Here is a 22,414-nt window from a genome sequence, read left to right on the forward strand (position 1 = left end):
AAAAAACTCTAAAAAATAGAAATCTTCCCAATGTACCCAGTTATTTTCTCATTCTCCCTCGCTATGGCTGTGGGCAGGGTTGGGTATAGGGGTGGAGATTTTTAGTGTGTGTGTGTGTGTGTGTGTGTGTGTGTGTGTGTAGCTGGATCTACCCTGACCTGACACCCAAACTAGGGCGGGGGTGGGGTGGGGGGTTGGGACAGGAAATTCAAGCTTTCACCCTAAAGCAGTGAGCCCAGGGAACACTTGCGTGTCCGCCCCCTCAGTGCGTCCCTGCCTCCACCCCGCGCGCCTTCGTCTTCCTGAGTTAGGAGCGGAGTGCCGGGGACTCCTCGCAAAAGTGTTTGGGCCTCGCGTCGAGTAAGGGTTCCCCAGTCCCGGGACTGCTGGTTCGGACTCCGGCCTCGGCTCCGTGCTGGCTCACAGCGATCTGTCGCCCCAGGTGCCAGTGGCGCGCAGCTGCAGCAGCAGGTGGCATCCGGGGTGGGATCCATGAGGCGCAGCCTGAGGAGCCTGCTTCGCGCCGCTGCGAAGAAGGAGCCCCAGGGCATGGTCTACCAGGGCGTGGAGCATGACCTGGACGACTCCAAGGACGCGTTTAAGGTATCGTGGGCGACCGGCGGAGGGTCGGGAGGGCGAGGTCAGGGCGGTGTTGGTTCTCCTGCTCTTTACCCTCTTGGATTCGAGGTTTTCTAACGGGCAGCCCTAGATGGGAGCGCGGGGAGGGGAGCACGGCAGGTGAGAGCTGCGTGCTTGGGGTCCGTGCGGTGCACTCGGGGACTTTCTGGGAGCCGGGCGGGGGCGGGGCAGGTGGGTGGTCGAGGGCGCTTTGCGAAGGTGGCCGCACTACACTGTGCCTGCTCTGTCCTGGCTGCTTGCTCGTTTGTGCAACCTTTTCTTGCTCGTGGGCGGCCAATGGCAGCCTGGGGAGCCGAACCCCGAAATGTATCCTTTACATTTGGCAAAATCAGGCAACTGCATAACATCAGGACAATTTGGGAGCGTGTGCTGTTTTGCTAGACCTTTTTGTAGATTTTATTTCAAACTGAGGAGCCAATTGGCTGTCCCTAGTGGTCAGATTTCCAGAAGCGCATCAGCAGTCAGAAGCACACTTTTCCCGTGGAGTACACCGGAGAAACCAGCACCTGGAAGGGAAGCGTTGCAGGAACGGCCGGACTGGAGGATCCTCCGGGGAGTGGATGGTTGGGATAGACTCTGCGGAGGGGGAGACCCTGTGAGGATGCGTACGTGGTCCTTGGGGGGAGGGATCCCAAAGACTAGGATGGGGCTTCTGTTTCTTAAGCAGTTTCCCTGGACGTCTGATTTGAAGCTTTTGCTACTGCCGCCTTCCGATGGCGCAGTTTGAGGGCAGAGGAAGTCGGTGGTCAGAAACGCAGCTGGGTTTCCCGAGATTGTCAGAGGGAAGAAGGGTCTCTTTTCAGACATTAATATGTCCCTACAAATGTCTCTCCCAACTTCCACCACAAATCCCTTTTCATAATGGAATCACAGTAACAATGCCTATGTATTTTCCCGGGGTGGGGGAGGAGGATTGCTTTATTACACACGTTAGTACCTTACAGCTAGCTTTTCATCCACAAAAGTGGATGTCACAGAGGTTTGTACTTTGATCTCCTCACTAGATATATTTCAGAATGCTTTTCAAATCAGCACCTGGAGACGTACCTCCCTCTTTTTAGCAGTGGTACAGGATTCCCTTACCTGGATGTATCATGATGTATTTAACCAGTTCTGCATCCGTGGGCACTTAGGTTGTGTCTGCTCTGGTTTTCTCCCATTATTTCCTGTGATTGAGTGTATCTGCGAGGAGAGATGTGGCTTTGTCTCTCCTTCCACTGGTTTCTTAGTGGGTGTGTCTGTATGTTAAAGTCCTAACAGGATCAAGAAGTATGTAGAACTTTAGTTTTGGTAGAAATTGCCGAATTGCCCTCTAAACAGGTAGCACGAATTGACCCTTGCCAATCTTCTGTGGGAGTCAGGTGTGTAACCCTACATCACGTAACCCGAAAACCGGGCTTGCTGAGCTGAGTCTGTTTGCACATCCAGACTGAGCACTGGCTACTTTTCTGCTCCTCAATATTAACAAGTTCATCAAGGTATTTTGGCTGAATCCCCAGTACTGAGGTCATGAGCAGATTTCAAGCATTGGGATAGCATCTCTGGAATTAATATTATGGGACAGGATGGAATTATAAAATTTTGAAAATCATACCAGAAATGCTTTCTTTGCTCACCTAAGTAAAACTATTAATATAGTTTTAGAAGTCACAGTAGAGCTAGATGGATTTATATATCTTATTTTACCACCTGCAGTAATTCCAGATCATTCTGTAGAAATCTCAATGGTGAGACAAATTAGAAATCAATACATATAACTCTCCCAATAATCTGAACTTTAATGATTTCCTGATTCAAAAGACATTGTATATAATATTTCTCTCCACACACATAGTATATCAGGCATACTAACAAAATTGAAGGCTGGCAGAAGCCTTGCAAGGTGAGAAATGTGGATAAAACCATCTGACACACCTTTATCTTTTCACAGTGACCTTTCGGCAAGAGTGAACCCTTTAACATTTGACCCTTCATTTGTTGTAATGTCTCCCCTTAGCTTCCCTCCTTTTTGCCCCATTACCACTTATACGCATTTCATTAAAGTAACCTGGAACAGAGATATTTGATATCTCTAACTTAAAGAATTTGCTTCTTTAAAGGTGAAATAGCTTATTGCATTCTGTATGAAGCCATATAGTTTAGAATCCAAAAGAATCTACAGTGAGCCTGTGGCACTACAAAACTACACTGAATGAATGTGTAATCATTTGTCTTAATCACAGTTTTCACTTATTGTAAAGCTTTCTTTAAGAAATCCTTCAAACGCTGACTGTTTAGTGCCTCTGATGAGCTTGTATAAAGTATTTCGATGCGCTCATGAATTCAGCAGTGTCTGGAGAGCATCTGAACCTGGTACTTGTTCCCCAGAGTGTATAACTGGCATTGTGTTAACAGCAGATCTCTGAACAGACCTATAAATTGTTCTTTCTGGCTCTGTGAGGAGAGCAATATAATCCCATTATTATCATTGGAAGAATGTATCATTCAGGTGCTAAGATACTTCCAAATGCATTTAGGTAAATGCATCTTTCATAGGGTAAGGCATTAAGAAAGAGCCTATTTCTGTAAGAAGTTCATTATTAATGAGTGTGTGTAAATTTAGAAATGGTTCATTACCCATTGTCATGTCCTGTGTTCACTAAAGGTATGTGTAGCTTATATAGAATTTTGTAATTGAGAAGAAACATATCTCCATTTAAGCAGCTACCATAGAAGAGTGATTCCTTAGGTACTGTTTTGTTAAGGCAACAGTAAAAACCAAAGATCAAAATTGAAGAGATTTTTGTTGTATTTATTCAACTTGACATTTATATATGAATCCTAAATGCTCAATTCTTCATTAACTACATTAAAATACATTAAGTATTTTAACACTTCATTTTATTTTAACTAAACAATTTTAGTAGTGAGAAATGTTCTGGTTATCTTTAAGATAACTAATCTCTAGATAACCACTAGAAGCAGGTATATTACAATGTATCCAATTTGACCAGTCACAGTCGAAAGTAGGATTAAAGCAAGTGCCTGGATCATTTGTTTGGAGAGGTTTCTGCATTTTCAAAAAAAATACTCATTTTGCCCTGGCTGGTGTGGCTCAGTGGATTGAGTGCCGACCTGCGAACCAAAGAGTCGTCAGTTCGATTCCCACTCAGGGCACATGCCTGGGTTGCAGGCCAGGTCCCCAGTGGGGTGTGTGAGAAGCAACCACACATTGATATTTCTCTCCCTCTCTCTCTCTCCTTCCCTTTCCCTCTCTCTAAAAATAAATAAAATCTTTAAAAATATACTCATTTTATAGTGGGTTCCCTGAAAAACTACAGTCTTGTAGAAGATTTTGCTTTTGGTCCATGTGATGAAATATTTGCTAAGAAATATCTTTGAAAAAATTCAGACAAATGCGTTGTTTGGTTACATATTTGCAAAGCTTGAAGTAACATTGAGAAAACTTTTAGTCTCTATATTGCCACAGGATTGGAGTGAGGTTCCATTAACTTCTCCCATGGAGGGAGTTGAAATTCACCAAGGGGGGGGCGGTTCCAGTGTATCTCATAGTCCACGTGTCCTCACCTGCTGCTCTGTAAGAGCTCTGGGTTTTACGTCCTTCTTTCTTTCTTCCCTTCCCTCCTTCTTGAAAAATTATTTACTTATGAAAGTATCATAGCAAATAAGTATACAAATGTGTAATACACATTTAGCATAGATAGCATTAGGAAAGAACTAAAGAGTTTTTCAAACTTTTTTTTGGGGGGTTTCAGAACCCTTTTACACTTAAACAATATGAGGACTCCCAATGAGGTTATAGCTACCAAATTTACCATCGTAGAAACATTTAAAAACTTGAGAGTACAGTGTGTGCATTCCAGTAACCATGAGTGCTGTGATGTCACACACATCTGTGGCTTGTGGAATATTCCACTGCACATGCACAAGAGACCTGGAGAGGCTGGACCGGAGGGTGGGATCCTAGAGCTGTCCGGAGGCCTGCAGGAAGGAGATTTAGGAGGGCTATGGGAAGTTGTGTGGGCTGGAAACAAGGTCAGAGAGAAGGGTGCATCATCCAACCCGGTGAAGGTCGAGCCCACACGCACAGGGCAGCACAGTGTGATGCTGGACGGCCTGGCTTCTGGACCAGGCCAGGGTGTGCAGTGCAAGGATATGGCCGAGATTGGCTTTTTCAGCCTCAAATTGGCGTTAAAATCTGCAATTCAGTTTTGGCTTTGGCCGTGCCTTTGGCACCATTATCAAAATACCTGATTTGATGCCATTCCCAGGGTCTCTCTGAACTGGTCAGGAATATCATCATATATAAACAATGTAAATATGTTTGCAGTAGAATAAGGTATGTCATTCGTATTGATTGATAATACCTAAATATTCACTTTCAAATACAGGTAGAAATTCTAGAAGCAGTTTGAATAAAAATCTCATCAATTCAAATATACTTAAATATGATTACAAATCGTTTTGAAAACTCTTCCTTTTCTATGTAAAATATATATGAAGATTTTTCAAGTAGTTGAATGGGGAACTAGATTGTCAATTAACATAGATATTAAGAAAGAATGAATTCATTTTAGGAAGAATATAATATACTTTTTGATCCAAAATATTTGGTAAAAATTTAAATTGTAATGCAAGGCAGAATCATAGAAACAAGTTTATGACTGAAGGCTTCTCTAATATTGTGTTTGCTATAGTAACATTAATAATATTGAATAAAATGATTTTTAAAGATTTATTTAATTTTTAGTAAGTTAATTTTATATGTCATGAGCTTTTCAAGAGAAAGACTTATCTGGGAAATTTTCCTCCTATCTTGCAAGAATGACTCAAACTCAGAATGTTAACACTGTCACCTTAAAATTTCGCAAGGAAGAAACATAATGTCCTCTGTGATAAACTTTTTCAGTCCAGTCATAATAATACAAAAAGCATAAAGGAAATAATGTGTTAGAGAAAAATGAGATATTTAAAAAAGCTCTTGCTCCTCCCTGGCCATCGCGGGTCATGATCATCTGTTTGGAATTTACATCTGCAGGGTAGTGAGAGCGGCCAACAGTGCCAAAACTTGCTGAGCCTACTCTACAGAGTCCGTCCCTGGGCTTGGTAATACTTTACTCTATCAGTGAAGGGTGGTTCATTGTATGATGGTGTTTTTGACTTCAGCTTCTAGTGTATGTCCAGTTTTAGCATTCATCAGTCAGCCAAAATATTTATTCCATGCATCTCCTGGTAGGATTTCTGTCTTTGCCACTCACGGTGCCTTTGGACAAATGACATAAGTTCTCAATGCCCTGATGATATATGGCCCTAAGTAAACGCAGATAATACTAGCTCTTCCTGAACACTGAGAACGATGAGGAGGTGAGCCTGACCTGACTCGGCTGCTGCAGGACACCCCATGACAGGAATACTCATTCCCAGGACTGAGCGGGAAGCAGTCCTAGGTAACTGACCAGTGAATGGCGCGCCAGTGCTCATGATTCTGGCTCCGGGATATAAGAAAGGAAATGTTGGATGGGAACTGACTTCAGGCAGGAAGGCCAAAGGGAGGACAACAGTTTGGACTTAATTCTTGTGCTTAGGAGAATCTTTTCATTTTACCCAAATCCCTCATGCTGTAGTTCACAAATTCCTCATGATGTAGTTTCATCTGGCAAAGAGAATTCTTCTATAGTTTCACTACACTACTTATTTTTCAGATAACATTCCTTACTTTTGCTTCAAAACTTTTCTCAAGACCTTTATTTCTATAGTATATACACATTTATGATGTGAAAATAAGATCATTTATGTATTGTATTTATCAATGTTTAGGCATTTGCTTACCCTTTCTTTATGTCTGTGGGCATTTTGTGTTCTTCAGAAAAATGTTACCTTATTGTAAGCACGAAAAGCAGTTTTGGATGATAACTCTTAACGATGAATATATACTAAGTTTTGCATGTTTGTTTGATATAACATTTTTAAAATGTACTTCTAGGTGCTTTTTGAAGGAAGCGCAAATGAATTTCAAAGATGTTGGAAGAAACGAAAGAACTTAAACAAATGTGATGCTGCGAATCCTTCCCCTTTGCATTGTGCTGCAGAAGAAGGTCAAGTTGAGCTCATGGAGATGATCCTCAATAACTACTCTGGTGAAGGTAACAAAATGTTACAATGATTGCTCCCCATGCATGACCCCATTAGATTCACTGAAAAAGTGAAGTGAAGTTACTCTGAAGGTAAATTAGTTCCAGATTACAAAGGGCCTGAATAGCTCACTTGGAGTGTGATTTTTCCCTATAGGCCATTCTCCCTTACTTTTTTCCACTGAAACACTGCCAAGGATAGTGCAGAGATCTGGGACTGCACAGCAAGCACAGTTTTTGTTTAAATTTTTCTGAAAGGTCATAAAAATTCATACACATTTTGTGTATCCTTCTGTACTATTTCACTGAGATTATTCTACATTTAAATTGCTTATCAATGAATAAAATTGACACCCTAAGAAGATGGAGCATGCTCCAACAACCCCTGCCTTGTAGACCCAGCCTCATCTGGGTAACTCAGCTGCAGTCAGATGAGGAAGGTGGGTGCCACAGGGATGCAAGTATCCAGGTAGTGTGCTAACGCCTTTATCATTTAAGATAACTTTGTCGATATTGTGGAAGATGCATCAGAAGTGGAATCCCAACTAGGAAGCTGTTTTAGGGTGAAAAGCAGATGAGAGGACATCAGGGTGCTGACGTTGGAATGAGGAGAAAGGGAGAGATTTGAGAGCTATTTTGCATGTGGAGTCAACAATGCTTCATAAAAGATTGAATGTAAGGAGGAAATGTCAAGAGGTGACTGTGAGACTCTTAAAGCAATGAGGCTAATAGTAACCACCACCCCTTCAGCCAGAAGAGGGGGCATTGAAGAAAACCGAAGAAAAGTAAGTGTGACGTGGAAGAGGATAATGAATTTGCTTGGGTTCATACTGTTTGAAAGGCCCAGGGCATATTCACTTGGAAATGATCAGCAGACAACTAGAAACATAGAAGGAAAGCAGCTGACCCTCCAAAGCCACTGTTGCATAGGAAGGAGCCGAGACTGTGGAAATGCATGGGAATCATTTATGAGACCATGAAATGGCCCCTACAGGTAGCTTAGGAGAGAACACTGGCATTAAGGGCCAGATGGCAGAGAAAAGCCAGAAGCAGGACGGTGAAGAGAGTGACAGGTAAGAGAGTGGTGACACATACAAGGGAAGTTACTGGGGACAGATGGATTAGAAGATCAGTTGCCACAAAGACATTGAGCAGGGAGAAGATCACAATACATACACCCTTACATTAGAAAGCCTCTGGACCTTTGTAAAAATGATTTCTGAAAATATAGAGATTAATTAATTAGTGCATGGAAGTGTGTAAGTTTAGGCCCTTGTTTAACCAGGTTTGGTGCTGACTGAAGTGCTCAGTATAGTGTTCAGTCTTGATCAGACACAATGGATGAGAGATTTGTGTGTGTGCGGATGTGTGTGTGTCTATGAGTGAGACTTAGGTTGTGTGAGTGTGGGAGTGTATGTGTGTGTTTTTGAGAATGAAGCATTTGGAGGAATAAAAGGAAATAGTGCAGGGGTAAATTTTAAAAAGGACAGACATGGCTGTAGCATGGCTCTAGATGTTGTAGATGGTCCTGAATCACTGTCATGAGTGAGCACTTTTCTCCCTCCTCAGATGTAAAAATGCCCCACCACTAGTTAAAAAGGCTGATAAAGCAGACAGTTATATCTATTTGAGAATAGGTACAAGGTGCTGCCCACTCCTGTACTGAGGCCACAGAGAAAACAGCACAATATATCATCATACTATAGAAATACATGGAAGCCATGCATGGCATCAGAGGCTCAAGCTGTAATTCTAGTCTTGTGGTGTCTTGTGTTTTTTCTTATTGGCATTTTTTGAAGCACTACTATGGGCCAAGCACTCTGCATGAGGACACACTCATATTCATATTCTCCTCCCCCAAACATACATGTATATATTCTTTTTGGTAACCAAATTTGAATGAGAAAACCGAGGTTGAAAGAAGTAGGGCAACTTACTGAACTCCTTACTAGTGGTAGGATGTTGGCAAGACTTTGAGCCTCTCTAGGCCTCAACGTCATCTCTGCATCATCTCTGCAAAAGACGGTCATGGTTCCTAGCTGGGTGTTGGAGGGTTCAATGACAGAATGGTTATATGGGACCTAGTAGAGTGCTTGGCATATAACTATTGCTCTCATTAAGCACTGTACAATATAGCAATCCCCAAATTCATACCACAGATAAAAACATGAAGCAATAGGAGAATCTGTTGGTTATCGATGCCATTGGTAGACATCCCACTCATTTGACAAAGTCAGCATCATAATTCTACGCATCCCCTCCAGGGGTCCATTGTGTATTTTTATTTTTCATGGCAAAAGTGAAGCCTGTCCCAGTGCACCTGGCACTGAACTTTGAAGTGAATAGGGATGTGGTCGGCGTTCAATCCAGTCCAGTCAAAACCTCACCCATATTTTGACATCTTTTTCTAGTGTTGAATGTGATGGACCATCATGGAAATACTCCTCTGCATTGGGCTGCACAAAAGAACCAGGTTGAAAGTGTCAAGTTTCTTCTCAGTAAAGGAGCCAACCCAAACCTCCGAAACGCCAGCATGATGGCGCCCCTCCACCTTGCCGTGCAGGGCATGCGCAACGAGGTGGTCAAGGTAAGCTGGGCCCGTGGCCGGCTCTCCCTGCCTGGGCCGGGTGGCCACCCTAAGCTGCTGGGGCAAGTTAGTGGTGACAGTGATGATGAGGATATGGTCTTATCTTTATCAAAGGGCCCTTATTTGCCAAGCATCTTTTGAAAGGTTTTACATGTTTTAGTTTTTAAAATCGTCACTAAAGAAAATTATGAAGTAAGGCTGTTGTTATTCTCATTTCATAGCTGAGGAAAAACTGAAGGAAAGAAAATTAAATCACTTGCCTACTATCAGATGACTGGTGAAAATAACAATTAAATAACAATTAGGTATTCTGTTCTTATCGTGATGTTGGCAAGCTAATGCTTTATTGCTCTTTCCTGACTGATTTGATGATTAAAAGGAAGATGGTGATAAGTACATCAGTGAAGACAGAAAACCTAATTGTAATTTACTATTTTGGTTCAAGTGGATGACGTGCGATAATCTTAGCAGAGGACATTATTATTGGGAAATTTCTTGGTTTTTTTCAAGGTTTTCTTTTTCTTTTTTCTTTCCTTTTTTCCCTTTCTGTCTCTCTCTTTCTCTCTCTCTTTCTCTCTCTCTTTCTCTCTCTCTTTTTTCTCTCTTTCTCTCTCTCTTTCTTGGCAAGTTACATCAAATAGAGGAAACCGTGATAAATGCCTAACAGGTAAGGTTCAGGCCCTAGCTTTCAAACTGCATGCCAGCATTTAGACACCTTGGAAACACACATGCTGACCTAAAGAGGACTGCAATTTACAAATGGATCATGTTCCAGAAATTCATTTCTAGGGTAGACTATTGAAACTTAGAATAAATTTTCCTGAAGAAATAATATTACAAGTCATTTGGCTATTGTGCCAAGCCACATGTCTTTGTCAACTTGAGTTGCTATGACAGACTGACATAGGCCACGTGGCTTAAACAGCAAACATTTATCTCTTATAGTTCTGAAGGCTGAGAAGTACAAGAGCAAGACACAGGCAGACGTGGGGCGCCTGTGGCCCCCACAGGCAAGGTGGCCCCTTGGGAAGGTTATTAGAAAGGCCTCTGCCAGTGGCCTGTTTGTTCTTTAAATGTCTGCATCATTCATGGACCGGATGCTGCCTCGGTATTATACGAATGGGGCCGCTAGTGACTGCAGGGACCACCCCCCAACCCCCAAAGATGTCACATAGTATTTTTCCAATGCACCTTGGGGTTCCTTTCAAGGCTCTTTTCAGAAACAAATACCCAGTGGCTTAATTAATCTTGGCTCTGAACCTGCAAGTTGGGAATTCAAAGGCAGGTAATGGTTGAAAGGCTACTACTAATTAGAAATTAGAACTCTTCAGGCCAACACATGCAGAAAGGTAGGTATCACACAGATGGAAAAGGAAGTTGAGAAGTAAGCCCAAAATGAATTTATAAGTCAGAACAGAGGGTATAACAAATGTTCCCGGGTGACACCGGAGCGAGAAGAGAAATGGCTTACAAGAGAATGACGCCGTCATTCCCGTACTTGATCTTACCAACTATGACTTCCTCTAAAAAATACATTCAGACCCTTCCGCTTCAACTGAGATGAAGGGAATGGAAGAAGGAGGGGGAATTGTGGAGTGTCTCCCGGGCTCGCCAACGGTCTTCCCCTGCCTCTCCCCGTTACCCTCAGGGGTCAGGCCTGGGCCCCACCAGTTCTGGCCAGTCCCGAATGCTTTCCCATGGTCTGCTCTGCCAGCCTTTCCCCAAACCTTCCACCATGATCCATATAGCTGCAAACTGAAAAGTTATTATGCATCATCACTTGGGGTTCTTGCAGACTGTTCACATTCCTAGTGTTCCCTGGGGCGCACTGGCCTGATAGTTAGGAGGACGCCTGGTTTCTCAATTGCCTGCAGGCCCTAGTCCTTGGGGCTTAATCTGGGCTTATCCATTGTCTTGACCATCCCATGTGGCTTCTCGGATTCTCATCAAAGGAGCATCTGGAAAGCTCACCTGAGAACCTCCGACTTGCCTGGTCATGAGTGAATCTGAAGTAGGTGCACAGTGTAGCTGCTGTGCTGGGACCCCTGCCACACATAATGAAACTCAGCTTCATGAAAGATGGTGCTTATGGTAACACAACCATAATACCTTACTACCTTAATACCTGCTGCGAATCTATGATCTGTGGTTCTAAGAAGGGTAGAGAAGGGAAAATCTCGCAGACTTGGGTAGATTTTTTTGTGTGTGGATTTGCCATTTATTAAGAACAGAATGTGAGCGTGCCTAAAGTCCGTTGAATGAACCTTGTGTTTTCATTTTCCTTCATCCATCAGTAGTTCCTTGTACATTCTTATGAATGAAAATCTCAGTTTAATATTCTTTTAGGAGTAACTTAGTAAGCTCAACTCATTTGCCAACACATCAGCACTCATTCTATTAACAGGGAACCCTGGTAGGAGGTTGTGTACTTTTTTAAAAAGTCAAGCCTTTAGGAAATGGCTTGTTTTAATAAATTCTTTTTAAACAATTTAATTATAAGCACATTATAACATGCTTGCTGCAAGAGAAAAGACTTCTAGTAGGTCAACCCCAAGATATCTCTCTTGGGAAAGACATTTATATAAGATAAGTGTTGTTATAATATAGTGTTTATAATATAATATGAAATAAAGACTGGTTAAAGATTGGTATATTCTTGGACAGTAGTCAGCTGGAAGCAAACTAGATGAGGGGCAAATAACAAGTCTTTAGATAAATTCCATCAGAAAAATTGCTTATCCATTTTGTCAGGAATGCTAATTTCTTATATCATAGAAAAACTTTCTGTTCCAGACTAAGTTTGAATTAATTGAGTTAAGCTGTACCAGTGTTACATGAAACTCTTTTCTCTACTGAAGAAAATGGAGTTTTAATTGACATTTCCCAGAATGCTTGCAATCCAGGTAAAAGAAAAATGACTAGAGAGGAAAAAAACCTCTTCCTATTCCCCCACCTCCTTTTCCCCTTCATCTTTCCTTCCTTTCCTCCTCCCTAACCTACACACTCAACAGGTTTATTTTTTGAACACTTTAGTTAACATAGGTTACTTAATACAAGTGAGAAATATGAAATGAACTAATTTAACTAATACCTACAATTCTTACTCCATGTCCAGTTCTACAACAGCATATTGCATTAATTGAGGTGATATGGAAATGCCCACTACTCTGTTTGAGAAATTTATGTAGCACCAAGTATATGTAAGGTTTTGTGCCAGTTTCTATGGGAGAGAGATGAAAAATGATGACTAGGGACGTGGCACCTGGCATGGACAGTTTATAACCTAACTACCGTATGTGGAAAGCTGCAGGTTAACTTCTGACAGCTGTTCCCCTCTTCTGTGCAGGTCTTGACTGAGCACAGTAGCACGAATATTAATTTGGAAGGAGAAAATGGAAACACGGCTGTGCTCATCGCATGCTCCAAAGATAACAGCGAAGCACTGCAGATTCTGGTTTGTACTTTAATCTCTTTTTCTTGTTTTCTTTCCTTTTTTATTAGTACAACATGAATCATTGTTATTTACAACAACTCTTAGTTTCTCTTTTTAACAAGATACGAAATACAGAAAATATGTCATTAAGATTGTTCTGTGTGCTTTTATATATGCATACACACACGCCTTAAATCTTAAATGGATCTGAGGTTGCTTACAGAAGACTAACAGGATAACACTAAAGAAAATGTGAGAAGATCAAAATGAAAAGGAAGTATAGATAGGTAAATTAAGATAAAGCTGGTGATCAGGCCAGAATACAAAATACAAAGTACAATAGCTTAAAGTGGATCATACTTTTGACTTTGAACTTCTAAATAGACAAAGGAAAGATAAATATAGTCAATTGCAGGCTTATTAAATAAAAGCCAAGGCAAACATAGCCACTCGTGTTACCAAGATGAGAAGAAGTTGCTGCCCTGGGTTCTCAGAAAGGGAGCTCTTCATGACAATAATGGCTAAGGTCCTTCTTGGCCACAGCACTGAAGGAGAGCCACTTCTCTCTGGGCTGCTCCCTTGTACCTGGGCACACCCATCTAAATGACAGACTCCTGCTCCACCTAGTGCCCCACTGAGTGTGGTGCTGGAATTCCAGTACACAGCCTTTCCCCCGATATTCCTCAGTTGCTTGTATGGTATTCAAGCCATGTTCATACTACTAGATTTCCCCCTCTGCCTTCCCATAGAGTAGGAAAATGAACTAAAATAATTTTTAAATATCTTCCTAATATTTAAATCTGCAAATATGTTCTAACATGTTTACCGGATTAATAGCTGAAAATAATGAAAATTTAAAAATTAACTAAAAAAATTAAAAGCCAGTAGAGAACCATAAAACATTGTTAAAAAGTGCATTATCAAAGTTCTGGAGCCAGCTAATATTCATGCTGTTATATGTTGATGTATTTCACAATATATATAAATAAGTACAGATGCAAAATCTTAAAAGCACCAGCAATCACTCCTCGGAATAACTGAAAGAGTAACATGAAGTACACGTTGGCCTCGTGCAGACTGTATGGATAGCTCAGTGTTGGACCGTGATGCACCCGCTGGCCTGAGCAGACAAAGCACATGGTTCTGTCTATGTATTTATCTTTAAGTGGATACAAATCTATTTATAAGGTATTCCTACAAATCCATAAGGTAAAGACAACACTCCATGGAAAATTGACAAGGAGGTACATAGTTTTATTAGTTTCCCTAATAATCAAAGAGAAACATGTTACGATAAGATTTTTTCATCTCTTAAATTGGAAAGATAAAAAAACCTGTGTCGATGTACAGTGTTAGAGAAATTTTCATGAGTCGGGGAATTTCGTTCACTGTGGGTGTGAATACTTTTTGACCAACCAATTCCAATTCTGGGAATACATCCTGGAGATAGTTAAAGCTATCACTCATGTTAACATCAGTATTATATATATCAGAGAGGGAAAACTGGAAAAAATTGAAGTCCATTTAAAGGGATTCATTGTATAACATGTTGTAAACCCCAAAATGAAATGTGGACTTGATAAAACTCCATTTTTAAAGAATATTGGTAAGTAAAAACTTTTCTGAACAGTATGATCACAGAGTATACACATAAAAATTACCTTTGCAAGTAAATGCATTGTCTTCTAAAATATAAGCCAGTGCTGTCCCTAGAAGATGAGATTACAGGTAATATTTGCTTTGTCACACTTTCCTGCTTTTTTTCAAAATCTTTTCTCTTATGATAATAAAAGGTCCTTAAAACAAAAACCAAGTTCACTGATCTGTAGAAAATGAGAGTGGAAAGTGATTGACTCAAGGGGTCAAGGTAACATGTGATTCAGTTCTTCTGATTTCTTTTTTAGTGGAGAATTTCCATCAGTGAGAACACCTGATTTTCATAGCTAACAAGAATGCTGATCTAATCATTTCTTTTTTTAATAATCATTTTTAAAGATTTTTATTTATTTATCTTTAGAGGAGAAGGGAAGGAGAGAGGGAGAGAAACATCAATGTGTGGTTGCCTCTCATGTGTCCCCCTCTGGGAACTGGCCTGTACCCCAGGCATGTGCCCTGACTGGGAATCGAACTGCAATCTTTTAGTTCACAGGCCTGCCCTCAATCCACTGAGCTGTACCAGACAGGGCTAATCATTTCTTAATTTACATAATTAAAGGAAAAGAACCTGGGAAATATTATCACACCATTTTATTTGTACAGGAATTGAGAATGGGTATAGGAGGAGGCATGTTAATCTTTAAAAAATATCTCATTAATCCCATTGAAAAATGTGTGCACTTTAGTTTTCTGGGCTATCAAGATAGTGTTTTGTGACTATGCTGTTACCTCATCTTTGAAAAATATAGAGTAAATGTCTCTATTTCAGAAACTTAGCCTGGTTCCAAAGTTACCTTCTTCGCTAGATTTTATATCATTTGAAGTTTTCTATATAGTTTTACATAATTACAGAGGAATACAGGGGGTTCAGAGAGGCATGTAAACCCTTGTCCATCCTTGCAACAAGGGGTTTAAGTGGTGTCCTTTGACTTTCAATGTTGCTGTTCTTTCTTTTCTTCCAGTTAAAAAATGGAGCTAAGCCATGCACATCAAATAAATGGGGATGTTTTCCTGTTCACCAGGCTGCCTTTTCAGGTGCCAAAAAATGCATGGAAATATTACTGAAGTATGGTGAGTAGAGGCTTTCCTACATTATATACTGTACGAAAGCCTGTATTGGTGGGTGCTAGCAATTTGAAAAAGATTTAATGGAATTTAATAGAATTTGTTTGTGAGCTTTTCAGTAAGGCTCAGCATCCTCTAGTTTTAAAACATCCCTCTTATTTATTTCTAATACTTGTAATCTTGAATAATATTTTCTTCTCAAGGTGAAGAACATGGATTTGACAGGCAGTCTCACATTAATTTTGTGACGAACGGGAAAGCTGGCCCCCTGCACATGGCGGTTCAGAGTGGAGACCTGGAGATGATCAAGATGTGTCTGGACAACGGTGCGCAGCTGGACCTCATGGAGGTGACCGTCCTGTTCTACATAAGCCTTTTCTTTTCCAGCGGTCATAAATTATTTTTTTCAAAATGCTTTATAGTTCTTTTTAAAGTTATTTAGACTGAAACAGGTATTTTCTGCTATTTGTGCAGAAGCAGAACAAGAGATTCTACCGACTTTAAAATCTATGTAAAGAATCTCGAGAGCCGCTGAAAACTGCAAACACAAAAGCAGACCCAGTAAAGAGGATACTCAGTGATAGAAGTACTGTCAGAACTGTCAAGAGCTATCAGGTTGCAAGAAAGCAAAATTGCTAGCTATGATTTTTCTACTGATACTCTTTGGTAGATAGAACTGAGGACTATTCATCACCTTAAACTCTATATTCCTTGATTTGGTTGACTTAGGGTAAAAAAAACTCACAGCTGAATTAAGGCGAGTTCTCCTAAGGCATTAGGCATTGACTCTGGTGTCACAACTCGTTACAGAACGGGAAGTGCACAGCCCTTCACTTTGCAGCCACCCAGGGAGCCACCGAGATTATAAAACTGATGATAACCTCCTACTCCGGCACTGGCGACATTGTTAATTCAGTGGACGGAAATCAGGAGACGATGCTTCACAGGCAAGTGTCCTACCTACCATTCTGTGTACAGATTTTTAGTCTTCCGGTGTTAAATTATGTCCTGCAAGAAGAAGTTAGCACTTACACGTCAGTGTTCAAAAGAAAAGGACAGAGATAACAAAAATCCTGGGGTTCAGTTGGAAACTACATGCTGCTTGGGAATCAAAGTAGAATCTTAAATAGATTTTGAAAGAATAAAATCATCAGTGGCCTTATCTGGGTCACTTTTCAATCCAGTGGATACGAGTCTATATGCTCAGAAGGTCAACATCCATGACTTTGCCCACCCCCTCCAATCTGTTCCAATTCCTTCTGTGTCTCACCCTCATTTTTAGTGAAGCCAATGGAGCAGATACATATGAAGGTTCCACTCATTCCACCCTATTCTCCTTTCTGCCCATCCTCAAAATTATAGATAAATTTTTCAAAACATCATTTTAGGAAATAATGGCCATGCTCCAAACAAGATAAATATTCCTGCAGAGTTTAACAGAATACATATGAGAGAAAAGAGCATCTGAAACTGTAGGCATACTGGATGCTAGGACAATTTTGGGGGGAAGACGAGGACTTAATGTTTCCTATGTGAGTGAAAAAGGTGGCTAAGACAAGCAACCTCTGTCTCTTTCTCTCTGTCTGCCTGTCTCCCGGCTACACACACACACACACAGCTGTGATCCCCCTGGAAGCCCACTCTATCTCTCAGGGGAATCTGCAATATCCCTCAGGGGAAAAGAAACTATCTGCCAATAAAGATTTGATTCTAAACTGGGGAGGTGGGGGACGAATGTACAACAGCAAAACCACCAGACATAGTGGCCTCTGCCTGGTAGAAAGGAACTCTCACTTAGGATCAGTTTGCTAACTAAACTTTCCTAGCATGAGGGAAAGGAAAACTCATAAAACACAATAAAATCAACAAAAGAACAAAATCAATTTTTTTAAGATTTAAAAACATAAAATAAAATCAACAAAGATTACTTCTAAGGAAATAAAAATAATATGGTATTCTGAAAATAATTTTTAAATAATGTTATTTTAAGACTGAGAAATTTAAAAGAAGTGTGAAAGAAATCAGTTACAGAAAAATAAGTAGATTCAGATGACTTGATGAGAAGGAAATTGACATGTATGAATCAAAGATTGTTATATAAAAAAATATAGTTAGAAATCCTAGAAATGAAAAAAAAACCTTTGAAATAATGTATCTCAATAGATAGACTGACCTCTAGCCTGAAGATGTCTCCAACTGCTGCACACTGGAAACACTGGCGGCTTTAAAATCCCAATGTCAATTCATATCCCAGATTACATTAAAATCTTTGGATTGGGTATCAGGAATTTTTAAAACTCCTTAAATGATTCCAGTATTTAACCAATTTATAAACACAATGATCTGGATATAGTTTAAAATGTCCATTTAGAATACAGCTTTAATATATATATATAACTATTACATACATAAATAGGTATAAGAAAGAATTATTTTAGAAAAATAGATCCATCTCCAGATGGACCCATAAGTATGGACATACTGTAGTTTTCAGACCATAAGACACACCTAGGTTTTTGAGGAGGAAAATAGGGGGAAAAGTTTTGAAGCAAAAAATGTGGTAAAATATTTAATAACATAATATTTCACCAATGTAAATGTGAACAACTCAACAGCAACATTAACAACCAGTATTCCTCCCAAATTGGGGGAGGGGCGGGTGCATCTTATAGCTCCCAAAATACGGTATTCAACTTGAATTGGCTAAAGATTTCTTGGGCCAGTTCAGTCCAATTCTGATTAACCAAATACTGAATTAAGATCTTAAAATGACTTTCTAATAGCCAGTGCTGTTTAGAGTTTATATGAGCTTCAAAGGAGAGTTTGCTCTTTGCGCTAGAATTCCTTGTGTTTGTTCTGACTGCAACAGAGAGCTCTGGAGTCAGAGGACTGGGGTTCCAGGCCCACGTGGCTGTGTGACCTTCGGCAAGTCATTTGAACTCTCTGAGCCTTAGTGTTCTAATCTCCTGAGAATTTTCATTTCTACTGGACTCCTAGGTGGTATCAGTTTTGCTGGTCTGAAGTTCCCATGTTGAATAGCATTGTCCTAGACTGGGGAGATGAAAGAACAAATCAAGTGGGGCCTTAATGCCATTATATCTTAAAATTGCTAGATGCATTTAATATCATTTAAATACAATACAACTTCTTTCAAATGTTGGGTCAGAATTAACAAGCTGATTATTCCAAGATCTACACCCAAAGAGCTAAGAATAGCTAAGATGATCTTGAACAGGAACAAGGAGATAAGATTCGCCCAGGTTTAACAAAAAGGTTTAAAGCATTAACATTTGTTGTGTGCTTTGATATAAATTGAAAACTTTTATGTGTCTATTAACATTATCCTTGTGACTAGCTGCAAGATAATATTAAAATGGCTTCAATTCTTGCCATAATTTTTTTTAGCTTCACAAAAACCTCAGGAAAACTAACTGTGCCTTGTTAGTTTTTGCCCAAAAGGGAGGCAAATTGAACCCTGCTGATGAATTCTAGGTACACAGACTGTTGTGATAACCCCGGGGTCAATGTTGGTAACAATCAGTTGTTATCTTTCACTTTAAGCCTTTAGGACAGGTGTCACTACTCATTTCAGAACAGCCTCAGGATGATTTCACACAGAGAAAACAGGTTTACTAAAAGATGAGGAAGGAAATCTTGTGATGTATTTGATGTTTCTCTATTATTATTACTTTGAAAATATTACCCCAATCAGAACCAGTTATATATTTTTAAATGTTCTTAATTGTCTAGCATTTTATCATGTTATTAAATGATCATTTAAATTGACTTTTTGAATATAGTAGCTTTATTTTATGTTAGTAGTAGCTTAAAATGTTATAATTCTCTTTTTGCAGGGCATCATTATTCGATCACCATGAACTAGCAGACTACTTAATTTCAGTGGTAACTATTCCATTGACAGTTTTTTATTACTATCTACAGTTGAAAAATCATACAATTGCATAATATGAATCCAGAAATAAACCAAATTCTAATTTTTTGCTCATCAGCAAATGTTTACAAAAAGATGATTGACACATTTGCAAGTATACATTATGCATGAATACGTAACAACCAAACTCCATTACCATGAAGTTAGAAGCACCCAAGAGTGTTCTGATGCCTGTGTCAATGTGTTTGGTGTGGGAGTGGGTGGGTACATGGCAAGAAATCTCTGGAGTTCGAGGCTTGGTGACTCTGCTGACCCTTCTTCAGTACACCAGGCTTTCCAGTGGGGGCGGGATGGGCCGCACCAGCCCCTTCACCACCCACTATAAGCTTCTACCCCCAGCTGCCCCGGTGCTTTCTTTCAACAATAAAAAGCTGAGGAATTAACTTGGAGTTAAATTTTAACAAGTCATTTATACAGATGAATATATGATGAATTTATTTAAGTCCAAACATATCAGCAACAAAAGTATTTTCTCATTTGTAGTATTTAACATGTTTGTTGTCAATAGCAATTCTTGATATGGTGATAGTTACATCTATTTCAGATGATTTTTAAAAAGCAAAGAGTTTTTTTGTGAATGTTTTTTAAATCATGTATGCAATAAATTTGGAAGATTTTTGCATGAATATTTAAAACTATTTTCTTAAAAGTTGGAACTCAACTATTGCTAAAGGTCAAATAATTTTATTTTTATTTTTTAGAGAATTTATTTACTTTTAGAGAGAGGGGAAAGGAGGGAGAAAGAGAGAGAGAGAAACATCAATGTGTGGTTGCCTCTTGTAGGCCCCCACCTGGGGACCTGGCCCGCAATGCACGCATGTGCCCTGGCTGGGCATCAAACCAGTGACTCTTTGGTTCACAAGCCCATGCTCAATCCACTGAGCCACCCCAGCCAGGGCAAAAGATTTTATTTTATAGTTCAGGTAGTAACAGAGGCCTATTACTGTCAGATGTCAGTCAAAAGATTAACATGTAAGGACAATTTTTGTTGTTAAAATTATAAAAGAATGCCTTGCTTTCTGATGTCACCACCTACAAATTATAGGGAAATTCCAGACAGTCCTATAGTTAGTCATATGTTTGGGTGCTAGCCATATTGTAGGTACTCTATCCCCAAAAATTCCTATTATTTACAGATTGTAGTATAAGTTGATTTGTCTGTTTATCAGCTTTTTGTTGAATGACTTGTTTTATTTTAGGGAGCAGATATTAATAGAACCGATTCTGAAGGACGGTCTCCACTTTTATTAGCAACTGCTTCTGCATCTTGGAATACTGTAAATTTGCTACTCTCCAAAGGTACCATGAGGGACTAAACCTAACCTTTAGAACTACTACTTAATTCATTAAACACTTATTAACCAGTCATTGGGCCAGGTACCTGAGTACAAAGATAAGTAGAATATTTCCCATGTCTAGAAAAATATTCAGTCTAATAAGGGATCAACACTTAAAAATGATAATTTCAGAACAATAATAGATAATAGTTATAAAGCAGTTATCATGTCCCAGGCATTTTGCCGAACATCTAATCTACATTCTCTCGATGACTGATTTTATGCGATGTAAGTACTATCGCTGCCCCATTTTAGAAAACCTGAAGTGATAATAACCAAGAACAGGTGTATCATCCCCTCTTCTTTCTTGGTCTCTAATCTCTCTATCTTTTATAGTTTATACTTTCAAAGGTAAGACCTCATATATTAATTGATGTACTAAATCACATATTAGCTCCCCACCTTTACACACATACACAGCATACACATGGTAAGGTAAACCCATTTTTAATTATATTTAATTTTTTATCTAAATAAAGTTTCCTGTAAGTTAAAGGTTTGGAGAGATTTAAATTTAAAAAAAATTGTTTTCTTAAATTAAAACTCCACCATAGGCCACGCTTTTAGTAAGTGGGTAGAAGTTACATTCATATTGTGCTCTCCTAGGTGCCCAGGTAGACATCAAAGACCACCTTGGACGTAATTTTTTGCATTTGACTGTGCAGCAACCTTACGGATTAAAAAATTTGCAGCCCAAGTTCATGCAGGTAATACATATGCGCGTGTGCAGATTACCAGAAACTGGGTTAGGCTCAACAGAGAGTACAGTGATGTTGCTTATTGTGATTTTTGTTATTATGAAGTCTGATTCTGGAATTTAAAAATTATTTTAAAATAAAGATGCAATATTTAAATGTTTACTTACCACATAGTGGTGCTGGCGATAGTAAATTACACTGGGATTGAATTTTCTAAGTTACACAGGGTTCTCATAGGTCCCGGTCAGCTCTTCTTCACTCTTTTGACCATTAGGAATTGGGTATCAGCAAAAAGGCCAAGTATGTGTGTGGGTTAAGCAGTATGCCATTATCAATTTAAAAACAATATGTTCATCATACTTCACTGGTTGACCCATTGAAAGCATTATCTCTATAGTTATATTCACTGAACTAATATTTATTAAGTGACCACCTAATAATATTTAATAAGTGACCACCTAACTAATATTTATTAAGTGATACACCTAATAAATAAATATCTGAAGTGCATCATATTTTTATAATAGATTTCCATATTCCAATCAATAAACAAATATCTTTAATAATGAATGAAAAATGTATGTATTTTAATATCTTTAATAAAATATTTGTTTATTGATTGGATTCAGCTGCCCATTTGACATTTTAAAAAGCTGCCCATTTTTAAGTTAATTTTCATACAACATATAAAGTAAACCTAATGTTAATCATCCATCACTTTCTCCTAATAGAACACATTAGAATTACTGTGGGGAGAAAAAGTGAAGGGAGGACTAGGGAGGGTGGTGTGCAGTCAAGTACGTTTGGAAACTGCCAGGTTAAAAATGTGAAGTACATTTCCTGCTCCTAGCGCTGCCCAGCACCTTCGTACGCGGTAGTTACACACATCGTAGGGGGACAGCAAGCACCATCACCT

The 22,414-nt window shown here is 39.5% G+C and overlaps 1 protein-coding gene across 1 annotated transcript in view; it reads left to right on the top strand.

Moving 5' to 3' along the window:
* The first annotated feature begins 477 nt into the window (after nt 1–477).
* TRPA1 (transient receptor potential cation channel subfamily A member 1) overlaps nt 478–22,414 on the top strand; it is a 47,587-nt gene continuing 25,650 nt past the window's right edge. The window contains exons 1-10 of the mRNA XM_037140384.2: nt 478–603; nt 6,623–6,782; nt 9,182–9,357; nt 12,704–12,811; nt 15,409–15,517; nt 15,715–15,860; nt 16,322–16,458; nt 19,366–19,414; nt 20,663–20,762; nt 21,407–21,507. Of these exons, the coding sequence (XP_036996279.2) occupies nt 493–603; nt 6,623–6,782; nt 9,182–9,357; nt 12,704–12,811; nt 15,409–15,517; nt 15,715–15,860; nt 16,322–16,458; nt 19,366–19,414; nt 20,663–20,762; nt 21,407–21,507 (1,197 nt within the window). The 5' untranslated portion in view covers nt 478–492. The remainder of the gene's footprint in view (nt 604–6,622; nt 6,783–9,181; nt 9,358–12,703; nt 12,812–15,408; nt 15,518–15,714; nt 15,861–16,321; nt 16,459–19,365; nt 19,415–20,662; nt 20,763–21,406; nt 21,508–22,414) is intronic.

This window comes from Artibeus jamaicensis, unplaced genomic scaffold (genome assembly GCF_021234435.1).
Source record: "Artibeus jamaicensis isolate MK-2021 breed Jamaican fruit bat unplaced genomic scaffold, CSHL_Jam_final scaffold_916, whole genome shotgun sequence".
Classification (NCBI taxonomy): Eukaryota; Metazoa; Chordata; class Mammalia; order Chiroptera; family Phyllostomidae; genus Artibeus; species Artibeus jamaicensis.